Raw genomic sequence first — 14,339 nt, forward strand, 5'->3', positions numbered from 1 at the left:
AAACAAGGCAGACTTTATTTGCACAGCAAGCTCCCACAACCAACATTGTGTCAATGAACAGATTTATAAGTTTAGCTGGGGCAGATTAAGTTGGGTTTTTTTCGATCCCACACCTGAAATGGCCACTTTATTTTTATATAGTCACAATGGAAGAATGCAGTTCACCTCCACCTGAGATGGCACATTTTAACTGATCCTTCTTCTGCCTCCCCCTACTGAACCACATTGTCAGGGACAAGCAATCCAACATTTGTATGACCGGACTAAGTTACATTTATTGTTTATTTTAAACGTTTTGCCGCCTGCCTTGTTTTTTTTGTTAATTTGTCTGTATTATTTTCACTTTTAGGTTGTCCAAAGTAGTTTGTTGGAAAGTTGCAATCTTAGGAGCCAGAAATGTTCATTTATAGAGTAACTATTTTAGACCAACTTACAGCAGCAAGATCAAAGTCTGTGACAATTTTTCAATTATTGATCCACATTTTGCCGTAGCAAGGCACAATAAAAAGCATAAAATTATTACCTTTTCTTTCTTCTTTATACTTCTAAAATAATTTTTAAAATAGTGCATGCTTTTAAATAATTTTAATATATTAACTCATAAACCAAACCTGTGCATGTACATAACAGATTACAGGCTTGAACTAAATTTACACTTACCACAGTGGGAAACAGCCTTCTTCATCCTTGCAAAGTACAGAATCACGGAGTTGTTCATAGGTAACTATCCTTACTCCAGAATACACTAGTATACGCCATTTCAAAAAGAAAAGGTAGAAGGTATCAGTGTACATAAAGGTTACATTCAGAATACACACAGTGAAGGAAAAATGCTTTATACTTTCTGCATATCAAGCCTTTTTTAAACGAGATCATAAAATATCCATCCTCAATCAGATTTCCTTATTGTTGTGAACTCACTGGATTACACATCCCTTGCTGTTACAAGGTAGATGACTCCATCAATTTTCAACTAACTGTTGTAAGACACAAAAACAGAGATTCCCTTATTTCTCCCAATAGGAGATGCCTGGCCTGCACTGACACTACCCCACAGCACTGCAGTGGGGGTGGCACAGTGGTTGGCACTGCTGCCTCAGCTCCAGGGACCTGGGTATAGAGTTGGTATAGAGTTTGCACTTTCTCCCCGTGTCTACATGGGTTTCCTCCAGGTACCTCCCACAGTCCAAAGATGTGCAGGTTAGGTGGATTGGCTATGCTAAATTGTCCCTTTGTGTCCAAAAAGGTTAGGTGGGGTTACTGGGATAGGGTTAAGGCATGGCCTTAAGTAGGGAGCTCTTTTAAGGGCAGGTATAGATTCAAAGGGCCAAATGGCCTCCTTCTGCACTGCAAATTCTATGGTTCAAAGTGGAATTTGAACCTTGGTCCCTAAACTCAGTGGTAATACGCATAAGCAATTTCATTTGCTGTGCCAACATGGTTGCATAATGAGTTTGATCTTAAATTTCACCAGTCTAACGGGGACTAAACATCCAAAGTACTTCATTGGCTGAAAAGCACTTTGGGGTGCCCCGATGTCATGAAAGGCATTATATGAATGCAAGTTCTTTTCTACTTATTTTAAATACACCTCCTGCTTGCTGATTAGTGCCATTATCAGACTTTGTGGTGAGATTTTATCTTTAGAGGCAGTAATTTAGCAAGGCAGAGGTCTTGTGATTTATCCCATCACTCACTGAATTCTTATCTTTCGTTAAATAATATTTCTTGTTTATGACAAAAAGAAATTGTGTTCTATACAAAGATTTTGGATGATTCAGTGACCGTGTTGAGCCTGGTGGAGTTTCGGGCTCAACGGGTGTATCCCACGAAAGCCCCAAATCAGGCTCCGTGCCAGGTGCAGCGAGTCAACTTGACTCCAATAGGCTCTTTTAAGTACCCGGACGACGCTTTCACCCGGCGCCTTGGCGTCAACAGTCGGGCCTGGAAGACTTTGCCAGGGCGCCGTTTGGCACAGGTTTCTACAAACGTGGACCAGGGATGATGATACCTTGGGAAGGGTGGGGTCTCGCAGGCCATTAGAGAACCCCGGGTGTTCTAGAATTTTTTACAGAATTTACAGTGCAGAAGGAGGCCATTCAGCCCATCGAGTCTGCACCGGCTCTTGGAAAGAGCACCCTACCCAAGGTCAATAACTCCACCCTATCCCCATAACCCAGTAACCCCACCCTATCCCCATAACCCAGTAACCCCACCCAACACTAAGGGCAATTTTGGACACTAAGGGCAATTTATCATGGCCAATCTACCTAACCTGCACACTTCTGGAACAGGGCAGGGTGGTACCATGGCAAACCATCTCTCTCTCTTCAACAGACCTGCCAAGGGTTAACCAAACCCACTTCAGCACCACCATTCAGATCCTCCCATTCTAATAGCTCTACGGAAAAAAAAACAAAGTTTCAACCTCAAAGAGTCAGTGAGAACCCAATCCTTCCCAGCATACATAATTTGCCCAAAAATCGAAGGAGATAAGTATGGATTCTTAAATTCAAAATAAAGAAATAAAAACCCGATACATAATCATAAGGGACTAACGTCCAGAATTATAGAAGAATTTCAGGATTATAACACGATCTATGGTGCTTAGGGAGCCCAAAACTAAGGCAGGGTCATCAAACACTTCTCAGGATCCAACGAACGAAGCACCTTCACTTCTACCGTGCTGTCGCCCTGATGCTCAAGCGACCCACAGCATCGGTCCCTGCTGGGGGATGACCTGACATGTTCAGCCACCTCCAACCCCTCACGATGAGCATTGAGGATAGGATAATATAGGGCCAGGGGTCGGGGCCCCAACCAACGCCAGGGCTCAAAGACCGCATACGCTGTGCTCCGTCAAACCTGATGCACCAGGCCTCCAGTCCAAGATTTTACTAAAGCATGACAGCCAATTTTCAAACTCAATCAGGAACTCGCCTCCCACTTCTCGCCAGGGACCTTACAGACAGACAGATCTTGTCCGGCCGCTACGCCCGAACACCTCAGGGTTAACAACACATTATGCACCATGATCCCGATGTCTCAAAGGCAGGCCCTTGCCAGGGAAAGCTCTCTTTCGAGTGCGAGAACTCTCGTATCTGCTTCCACCATTCTCCCAAGGATACCTCTCAAATCTTCAACGTGAACTCTAAAGACCTGCACCTCAGAGCCGAGACCTACATCCAGAACAATATTCTCAATGGCGGCCATCACCTGCCGAAGCAAAAATGCTCTCATCAGCAATAATGCACTGCAAGCTGGGCCTCACATCAGCATATCCCAACCGCCACCATCAAACGAGGATTTATTTTGGTTCCTCTTCAAAAAACACCAATCAGGATATCAGGATCCTCCAGCGACATAGCGCAAGACATATATGCCAAGAAAAAACAAATATGAAATGTGCACCGGGATAAAATAAAGGATTAGAAAACGAGCAGAGCCAGAGCTCGCGAAAGCGCAGCCGCTCCCGTTCTCACATCATGTCACCACCGTGTATTTTTATTTAAATGAAGTCAATGCCGTTATGGATTGTGACACAGTATGGTTGCTGTCTGCTGTTCTGAATTTTGCAACTATGCCAGAGGAGGTGCAAAGCAAGGGCCAAGCACCATCCCCACTGGCAGTAAGTTAGCTCAGCCGTTCCTGTGGCAGAACGTTAGAATTGTTGAGAAGCCTTAAATAAGTTATATGCTCCCGCCCCAAATCCAGATGGGTTGTCAGGTGTTGTAGCTATGCATGTACAAACAATGCCTAGCAAATGCAATCAGCCAGCATGGTGGTAAGAATGAGTTACTCAGAGCCAACAGCAGCCTTGATGGAGTACCAGAAATGGTCCTCCACATGGCAGCTAAAAAAAAACCAGGAAGCGAATGAGGCCGAAAACATTTATTTCCAAGTTACTGTTTATGTGAAAAGATAATTAAAAGTAAAGGCATCTTTTACACAATAAATATACGTAGATGCAGTGGAAAATGTTTCAAAGATTTCCTTCTCAAATTAAAGGTCAAGGTACACTCCACAATTGAGCAGACTGTACATAATTTTTATAAGGAATGGTCTTGGCCAGGTAAATATTTTAACTCCATCCCTATGTTTCAATACACACTGTTTTGTTTCGAGAGTCTTAGGAGCAGAATTGGTGTAGGAGATACCATTACCAATAGCCATGGCTCAGGTTGTGGTTTCAATATTTATTCAAAGGTGAGCACAGGCAGCACGGTGGCGCAGTGGTTAGCACTGCTGCCTACGGCGCCGAGGACGTGGGTTCGATCCCGGCCCTGGGTCACTGGCTGAGTGGAGTTTGCACATTCTCCCGGTGTCTGCATGGGTTTCACCCCCACAAACCAGAGATGTGCAGGATTGGTGGATTGGCCACACTAAATTGGCCCTTAATAGGAAAAATAAAATGATTGGGCACTCTAAATTTTTTTTTATAAAAGGTGAGCACTCAAATCTAGACCAACACTCCAATCCAATACTAATGGAGTCCTGAAGGGTCAAATATGGCATTTTTCAGATGAAACCTCACCCCGAGGTTTCTCTCTCAGATGGATGTAATAGCTCCTATCACATAGCGAATGGGAGATTTTCCCGATGTCCTGAGAATATTTATGCCTCAATCAACATAACTAAAGTAAAAAAGTTGGTCATTATCACATTGTTGTTTGGGACAGACTGCTATGTGCAAATTGGCCATCATATATCCTACGTTACAATCGTGTCTACAGAAGCGGCATGGTGGCGCAGTGGCTGCCTCACGGCACTGGGGATCCGGGTTTTATCCCCACCTCTGTCTGTGTGGAGTTTGCACATTCTCCCATGTCTGCATGGCTCTCACCCCCACAACCCAAAGATGTGCAGGGTAGGTGGATTGGCCACGCTAAATAGCCCCGTCATTGGAAACTTTAAAAAACATTAATAAATAAACAAACAAACAAAGAACAGTGTCTATACATCAAAAGTACAGTGGTTAGCATTACTGCCTCAGTGCCAGGGACCCAGATTCAATTGTGGCCTTGGGTCACTGTCTGTGTGGAGTTTGCACGGTCTCGCCGTGTCTGCGTGGGTTTCCTCCAGGTGCCCCAGTTTCCTTCCACAGTCCAAAGGTGTACAGGGTAGGTGGATTGGCCATGCTAAAATTGTCCCTTACTATCTGTATGGTTGATGTAGATCCAATGGGTCAAATGGTTTCCTTCTGTGCTGTTGGGATTTTACAATTTAGCTGTAATCATTTTGGAACAGCCTGAGACAGTGAAACTTGCTCTATAAATGCAAGTATTTATTTTTTCATTACATGGTCTAGGTTGCACTGCTTATATGAAATATAGGCTTCCAAATTGGAATTTATGAAGTCATCAGATTTCTGCTTGCAAGGCCTGGGCATAAAAACAGTGATTCTGTATTCTATACTTAATAGTCCATTATTAATATACAAGACTACAAATCAACTGCAATGTTAACAATGTTTTCCTTTGGATACCTGACAAGGACTCTTTGCGTTCATATTATTGTAGGCATACCACCCAGAACTACATTTGAAAATTAGTGCATTAGAGATCACATTTTAAATCTGAAAATTGCTCCTCGTGACAACAAAAACAGGTGCTTTGGTCCCAGGACAATTTTGTACAGTATTGGGTCATGGTTTTCAGGTACCTTTTCTCAGTTACTTTTGCTGCTACCGTTCTTGACAAATAGTCAGAATTCTGCTTTACAAAAATTGTCTATGATTGTTATATTAACTAAATTAAAATCATCTTGTATAATAATCTTTATTGTCATAAGTAGGCTTACATTAACACTGCAATGAAGTTACTGTGAAAAGCCCTTGGTCACCACACTCTGGCGCCTGTTCGGATATGCAGAGGGAGAATTCAGAATGTCCAAATTACCTAACAGCACATCTTTCGGGACTTGTGGGAGGACACCGGAGCACCCGGATGAAACCCACGCAGATACGGGAAGAACGCGTAGACTCCACAGGCCGGGAATCGAACCCAGAACCCTGGCGCTGTGAAGCAATAGTGCTAACCACTGTGCTACAGTGCTGCCCTGTAAGAGAGGAAAGCTGACTTTTGAAAAGGAACTTAGGCTTATCATATTCTATTGCCACGTGTAACAAAAGCTGTCACAAGTAGAGCAGAAATGAATATTCCACTTTTATATAACCCAAGTTTATATTCCAATTTTATATAATCCAAAATACATTTCTGCATTCAGTAATTGGGAGCACACGTGGCAAAACAGTGAAATAACAATAATTTTTACTTAGGAAATGATCACACATTAATAAATCAAAAAGGCTGCACTGAATCTAGTTAGATAATCACCTGTATGTCTGCAGATAGCAGAAGTAATACCATGCCAGAGTTTAAACAGGCCCTCTTCTTTCACTATTCCAACTGCTGTCTGGATCATCCCTCTATAAGGTTTTTTTGTTTTAACACCTAAAAATTGATGAGAAGCGGCTTCTCCTTGAATCTGAAGTCTTGTTTTAGTCAAATCAAGTGGAAATGTCACTAAGAAATAAATAAATTACAATCTGGTCAATGATAGGTCACGGAAGCAGTAAAACAAATAAATTGAAATCTAGCTATTATTGCATTGTTAACATCCTGTAAAATGCAACCCAGAATGACATGCCGCACAAATATTTAGCATTAACTTATCAGAAAACAAAGGCAACTATTTTGGTAATGATACCCTGAGTGTGACAGAAAGGGAAAGTGTACAACACTAAAAAAATCAACAAATAGGGTCAAAAAGGGAAGAAAATGGTAACAATGCAAAGTTAAAGGCTCTTTACTTAAATGCACGTAGCATTTGGCACAAAATTAATTAATTAATGGCACAAATTGAGGTTAATGGGTATATTATACCAAAAGATCATGAGACAAAGGAGCAGAAGTATGCCATTTGGCCCATCGGGTCTACTCCACCCATTCAATGAGATCATGGCTGATCTGATATAATCCTCAACTCCACTTTCCAGCCTCATCCCCGTAACCCTATCTTCCTAACTATTAAGAATCTGTCTACCTCAACCGTGAACATAATTCACAACCCAGCCTCTGTAGCTCTCTGCAGTAAAGAATTCCACAGATTCACTACCCTCTGTGAGAAGAAATTCCTCCTTATCTCTGTTTTAAACCCCAAAATCTGAGATTATGTCCTCTGGTCCTGGACTCTCCCACAAGAGGAAACACTCTCTCAGCATAGAACCTGTAAACCTCTTAGAATCCTCAAGGAGTTGAGGATTATATCAGATCAGCTATGATGTAATTGAATGGTGAAGCAGACTCGATGGGCCAAATGGGCTACTTTTGCTCTTACTTGTTATAGAAATGATCTTCTCTATATCTCATGAAGGACGTCTTGGGCCTGGAATTCTGCTACAGATTCTGGGGCAGTTTCACCCCAATTTTTCCACAGAAACATTCAATTGTATTAGACAGTTCTCAATAAACTGAGGGTGTGTCCTGAACATGTTTTTCTCCCCTGCTTGATGAGGACGGGAGCATAAAAGTCTTAATCACAGCTTTAAAAATTGTCCCTGCCGTAATGTTATATTTGCATAATTATCAATCCTAATATTACTCAATTTAAAACCAAATATTATTGATAGAAATTAAAACTCCATCAAAAAGCAGACAATATTTCCTTGAAAAAAAATCAACTCATAGTTACATTACAAGCTCTGATACTAAAATCAGATGTATTTTTATTAGTTATATGTTACCATAATAATGGTGTCAATAAATTCATCTGACCCATTTACCATGCAGATTAGATAAATTCAGATCAGGGAATATAACAAAATGTTATATATTTGCTTTTGTGACAACACTTCAAAAGTAATTAATTGTGAAATGCTTTAACACATCAGTACATAGTACCCACACTATATAAATGCAAATTCTTTTTTTTGACAATAACAACAGCTTGCTTAAAAAAGCACCTTGAAGAAAGTTTGCTCATGTAAATCTCCAGGACACTGTCCTTGCCCTTATTGTGGAGATTCCAGCGTTGGACTGGGGTGAGCATAGTAAGAAGTCTGACAACACCAGGTTGAAGTTTAACAGGTTTGTTTCAAACACTAGCTTTCAGAGCACTGCTCCTTCCTCAGGTGAATGAAGAGGTATGTTCCAGAAACATATATATAGACAAATTCAAAGATGCCAGACAATGCTTAGAATGCGAGTATTTGCAGGTACTCAAGTCTTTACAGATCCAGAGATAGGGGTAACTCTAAGTTAAAGAGGTGTGAATTGTTTCAAGCCAGGACAGTTTGGTAGGATTTCGCAAGCCCAGGCCAGATGGTGGGGGGTGAATGTAATGCAACATGAATCCCAGGTCCCGATTGAGGCCGCACTCATGTGTGTGGAACTTGGCTGTAAGTTTCTGCTCGGTGATTCTGCGTTGTCACACGTCCTGAAGGCCGCCTTGGTAAACGCTTAGCCGGAGATTAGAGGCTGAATGCCCTTGACTGCTGAAGTGTTCCCCGACTGGAAGGGAACATTCCTGCCTGGTGATTGTCGCGCGATGCCCGTTCATTCGTTGTCGCAGAGTCTGCATGGTCTCGCCAATGTACCACGTTTCGGGACATCCTTTCCTGCAGCGTATGAGGTAGACAACGTTGGCCGGGTCGCACGAGTATGTACCGCGTACTTGGTGGATGGTGTTCTCACGTGTAATGGTGGTATCCATGTCGATGATCTGGCACGTTTTGCAGAGATTGCCATGGCAGGGTTGTGTGGTGTCGTGGTCGCTGTTCTGAAGGCTGGGTAGATTGCTGCAAACAGTGGCTTGTTTGAGGGTGCGCGGTTGTTTGAAGTTTGAAGTACCTCATACGCTGCAGGAAAGGATGTCCTGAAGCGTGGTACATTGGCGAGACCATGCAGACGCTGCGACAACGAATCAACGGGCATCGCGCGACAATCACCAGGCAGGAATGTTCCCTTCCAGTCACGGAACACTTCAGCAGTCAAGGGCATTCAGCCTCTGATCTCCGGGTAAGCGTTCTCCAAGGCAACCTTCAGGACACGCAACAACACAGAATTGCCGAGCAGAAACTTATAGCCAAATTCCACACACATGTACGGCCTCAACCGGGACCTGGGATTCATGTCGCATTACATTCACCCCCCACCATCTGGCCTGTGCTTGCGAAATCCTACCAACTGTCCTGGCTTGAGACAATTCACACCTCTTTAACCGACAGTTACTCCTATCTCTGGATCTGTAAAGACTTGATTACCTGCAAATGTTCACATTCTAAGCATTGTCTGGCATCTTTGAATTTGTCTATATATATGTTTCTGGACCATACCTCTTCATTCACCTGAGGAAGGAGCAGTGCTCCAAAAGCTAGTGTTTGAAACAAACCTGTTGGACTTTAACCTGGTGTTGTAAGACTTCTAACTGTGCTTGCCCTAATTGGGATTGCAACTGAGATTATAAAGATGTCTGAGATGTTCTACAAACTGTGAATGCCCAAAACGAACACATTAATTTTAACATAAAGCAGTTGTTAAGACACATGTGTTTCCAAAGTATTCATACTCTGCTATTTTGACTTGATCCTCTTTGTATCCAATATTTAACTCCACGGAGCTTCTGGAATCTCAGCCCATATTTCTTAAAAGCCTGCCGACTCTCTCCATACTCACTCCTGATAATGGATCACAATGTTCTATTTGCATTGTAATTGGTTCTCCACATTGACAAGTCTTGTTATTTCTCGGTCTCTTATTAGTCTCCCGATAGCAATTCAATGCCCTTTATTTTATACACCCAAGGCCAGATTGAACCCGGATCCCAGGTGCTGTGGGCAGCAGTGCTAACCACAGTGTGGTTTTGTGAATGCTAACTTTCATTTGATTCTGTCTGCTCACTTGGCAGCACGGTAGCATGGTGGTTAGCATAAATGCTTCACAGCTCCAGGGTCCCAGGTTCGGTTCCCGGCTGGGTCACTGTCTGTGCGGAGTCTGCATGTCCTCCCCGTGTGTGCGTGGGTTTCCTCCGGGTGCTCCGGTTTCCTCCCACAGTCCAAAGATGTGCGGGTTAGGTGGATTGGCCATGCTAAAAATTGCCCGTAGTGTCCTAAAAGTAAGGTTGGGGGGGTTGTTGGGTAACGGGTATAGGGTGGATACATGGGTTTGAGTAGGGTGATCATTGCTCGGCACAACATCGAGGGCCGAAGGGCCTGTTCTGTGCTGTACTGTTCTATGTTCTATGTATCTCAATCTTTATGCAAATCACTATTTTCATCCCTTTCCCCTCCCACTCTGCAGGTTTTAGCATTTATGAATTATAAGTTTACAATTGGTGGTTGTATCAAGACCACTATTAGTTAGCAAAAGGGTTACAAGCAGTGCCTACCTCTAACCTAACACCGTTCCTCGCTCAGATTTGTTTCTTAGATGTTTCTCAGCCAAGTTATCTAATCTTGTGTTTTACTCTGCATTGCCACAAGTTTTAGTTTTATTAGAAATATCTTCCAGAAGACCAAAAGACTGATTCCAAAAATATAGAAATATATCCCAGCTAATTCCACGCTTTTAAATGTCAGGTGTGTGTTGAGCAGAATATCAATGTATACTGCCAATTTCTGAGTTAAGTACAGTTCTTCAGTCTATCTCTTAGATAGCTGTCCATTATTCTGACGACTTTTGATTATATATTTTCCCAGAGCAGACAGGCAGTAAGTACATTTGCGTGCTTCCAACCTGCTGAACTTGCACAATACCTAATGATTCACATGGCAATTAACAAATACTGCTCAAATCTATCTCTCTCCCTCCCTCCCCACCCCGCCCCCGGCAGACATGAGTGGTTTGTGTGTGATTCTGGGGTGGAATTATTCAAGCCAACAAGGTGTGTTGCATTTGTTGGGTCAGTCAAGCTGCCGATGTTGGACTGTTGAGCACAACGTTTGAGCACCGATAAAAATGAAAGGACAAAGTAATGTTGCACCTAGTTCTGCCATGGTGGCGGCGCAGGCCGTCAGCACGAACTTGGCTGGCAGAGATCGAATGTTCATGCCAGGGCCATGCTCATGCTCAACCTCCACCTCGTCAATGCTCATTGCAACCGCAGCGGAGCGACCCCACACAGCAGATGTCTGAAAAGGAATTAAAAGAGGAGGGTTATCTTTGAAACATAAAACCCTGCAATTCCCCTCCGCCCCTTTTCCAAAAAAAACCCACCTCCGACCATTACAATCATCGTCACGGATAAACCGAAACCAAAAGACATGTTGCGAATTCAGAGTTGCAGCGCCCCACGCCGCAGTCAGCCTCTCCCAGGCTGCAGCCTCTGGGGGAAGTGGCTGCGGCGGCTCGAGCTCACCTCGCCAAGTCTCTCCCACGCACTGCAGCCAATGCTGCTGGAGAGGGTTGAGGGAGGACAAGGGACACGCAAATCAGCAGCTTCCTGTTCAGCTCTCTTTGCAAATCGGAAATTGTGAGGTTGATCTTACATTGGAGTATTATTCGTGAAGAGCTAGGAACTGTTTGTCATGTCATGCATTCCCGGGTGCCATATTCACGGTCGCACTGCAGTCTCTCTTTAAATTTCATTTCTTGGCCAGATTTCTTAAGTGCCCCTGAGAAGATGGTGGTGAATCATCTTCTTGAACTTCTGCACTCCACATGGTGTAGATACATCCACAATGTTATTACGAAGGGTTTTGATACAACAGTGAATGACTAGCAATTTAGTTGTAAGTCAGGATTGTGGGTGACTTGTAAGGAAACTCGCAGGTCATGGTGTTCCCATGCATGTCATGGTGGTCGAATGCCTATCCTGTCCTTGTTAAAATCAAATTACTGCAGCTGCTGGAATCTGAAACCAAAGGTGCTCAGCAAAGCGATCAGCCAGTCTGCATTTAGTCTGGGTGATCGGTTCGCTGAGCACCTTCGGTCGCCATGATGTGGAGATGCCGGTGTTGGACTGGGGTGAGCACAGTAAGAAGTCTTAGAACACCAGGTTAAAGTCCAACAGGTTTGGACCTGTTGGACTTTAACCTGGTGTTGTAAGACTTCTTACTGTGCTCACCTTCGGTCTGTGCACATTCGGGACCCTGACTGTCCCGTTGATTGCCATTTTAACACAAGATCCTGCTCCCATACCCAAATGTCTGTCCTTGGCTGCTGCAATGTTCCAGTGAAGCTCAACACAAACTGGAGGAACAACATCTCATCTTCCGGTTAGGCACACTACAGCCTTCCAGTCTCAACATCGAATTCAACAATTTCAGATGATTAGCTCTACCCCACCTCAACCCATTTCATTTTAACTATCTTTTACTATTTCTTTCTTTCTTGTCTTTCTTTATATATTTTTATCCCCCCATCTTATCCACCTTTCCTTACTCTTTCTCCCCTTTGCTTCCCCTCCCCCCACATCTGTCACAGTTTACCCTCTGATGTTAGATTCTCTGGTGTTTGGCCTTTCACACCTTTTGTTCTCTCTGGGGACTGCCATTAGCACATTTTCCCTGTGGTTTCTGTGGCTATTAGCACCCGGTTTCCCTGGGTTTCTGTGGCTAAGACTCATCTTTCATTCTCACTCCACAGTATAAATATTCCCCACTTACTCTGTCTTTTAGTTTTGACAAAGGGTCATCTGGATTTGAAGCATTGACTCTTTTCTCTCCCTACAGATGCTGCCAGACCTGCTGAGATTTCCCAGCATTTTCCCTTTGGTTATCCTACTCTTGTCATGGTTTGGAGGGTGCAGTTGAAGGAGGCTTGATGGGTTGCTGCAGTACATCTTGTAGATGGCACACACTACTGTACTGCACTATGTGTCAGTAACGAAGAAAGAGAATGTTGAAGTAGCGGATGGAGTACCAGTCAAGCAGGCTGCTTTGTCCTGGTGGTCAGCCCTTTGAGTGTTGTTGGAACCACACTCATCCAAGCAAGTGGAGAGTATTCCTTCATATTCCTGACTTTTGCCTTGCAGATGGTGGACAGGCTTTGGAGAGGTCAAGAGTTGAGTTACGTACCATAGGATTCCCAGCCTCTGACCTGCTGTTGTAGCCCAGTATTTATATGGTTGGTCCAGTTCAGTTTCTGGTTAATGATAACCTCTAGGGTGGTGATAATCGGGGAATAAGCAATGGTAATGTAATTGAATGCCACAGGAAGATGGTTACATTTTCTCATATAGAAACATAGGAACAGGAGTAGGCCATTCAGCCCTCATGCCTGTCCAACCGTTTAATGAGATCATGGCTGATCTGTGGCCTAACTCCATATGCCTTGCCTTTGGCCCATATTCCTTAATATCTTTGCTTAACGGATATCTATCTATCTCGGATCTTAAATTAACAACTGATCTAGCTTCAACTGCTGTTTGTGGGAGAGAGTTCCAAACCTCTATCACCATTTGAGTAAAGAAGTGCTTCCTAACATCTCTCCTGAATAGCCTGGCCCTAATTTGTAGCCTATAACTCCTACTTTTAGAATCTCCAACCATGGAAATAGTTTATCTTCTTTGTCTTTCCCTGTTAATATCTTGAATACTTCGACCAGATCACCCCTTAACCGTCTAAATTCTTGCGGAAACAGGCCTAATTTTTGTAACCTCTCCTCATAACTTAATCCAGGTGTCAGTTTTGTAAATTTACATTGCACTTCTTTCAAGGCCAACATACCCTTCCTAAGGTGTGGTGCCCAGAACTACTTACAGTACTCCAAGTGGGTGTAACCAGGATCATTGGTCATTGTCTGACACAAATGTGACTTGCTACTTATCAGCCAAGTCTGAACGTTGTCCAGGTCTTGCTGCATTGGGAAATGGGCAGCTTCAGTATCTGAGGAGTCGTCAATGGTGAATTTTAGTTAGAGTTATGCTGGGCGCGAAATTACATAAATGTTTATTTTGTTTCTCTTTCCACAGGTACTGCCTGACCTGCTGAGTATTTCCAGCATTTTCTGCTTTTAACTCACATTTCCAGATATTTGTTTCTGATATTTGGTCAAAGAATCAACAACAATAAGTTGGTATGGAACGACGGACTTCATGTAATCACTACGTCACCTGCCGTATCTTTTACTACTTTTCAACCTTTAAGTTCCCCTCTTAGTTGCCTTAAAGATTTAAAATTCAAGATTCTTGTCCTTTTGTACGCTGCAAGCTAAAGATACGTTTGTAGTGATAGAAAAACTCCTGTATCGGTGTTGCGAATAGGATACAAAGTACAATACCATACACTTGTCCCTATGAACTCTCAACATTATCTAATCACACAGCACCTTAAATGTAGTAAAACAGCCCAAAATGCTTCAAAGGGGTCTAATCAAACAGAATTTGCACCACAGAAACTG

General features: G+C 43.2%; 1 protein-coding gene across 3 annotated transcripts in view; it reads right to left on the reverse strand.

Moving 5' to 3' along the window:
• slc25a27 (solute carrier family 25 member 27) overlaps positions 1-11,458 on the reverse strand; it is a 44,627-nt gene extending 33,169 nt beyond the window's left edge. The window contains exons 1-4 of one of the 3 annotated variants that reach the window (XM_038799908.1): positions 11,356-11,458; positions 10,981-11,128; positions 6,336-6,524; positions 661-745 (exon numbers count right to left, since the gene is read on the reverse strand). In XM_038799908.1, the coding sequence (XP_038655836.1) occupies positions 661-745; positions 6,336-6,524; positions 10,981-11,092 (386 nt within the window). In that variant the 5' untranslated portion in view covers positions 11,093-11,128; positions 11,356-11,458. Of the gene's footprint in view, positions 1-660; positions 746-6,335; positions 6,525-10,980; positions 11,129-11,213 lie in introns of all 3 variants that reach the window. The other 2 variants (XM_038799907.1, XM_038799910.1) reach the window with 2 other exon arrangements.
• Positions 11,459-14,339: the final 2,881 nt, after the last annotated feature.

The sequence above is a fragment of the Scyliorhinus canicula genome, chromosome 6 (genome assembly GCF_902713615.1).
Source record: "Scyliorhinus canicula chromosome 6, sScyCan1.1, whole genome shotgun sequence".
Lineage (NCBI taxonomy): Eukaryota > Metazoa > Chordata > Chondrichthyes > Carcharhiniformes > Scyliorhinidae > Scyliorhinus > Scyliorhinus canicula.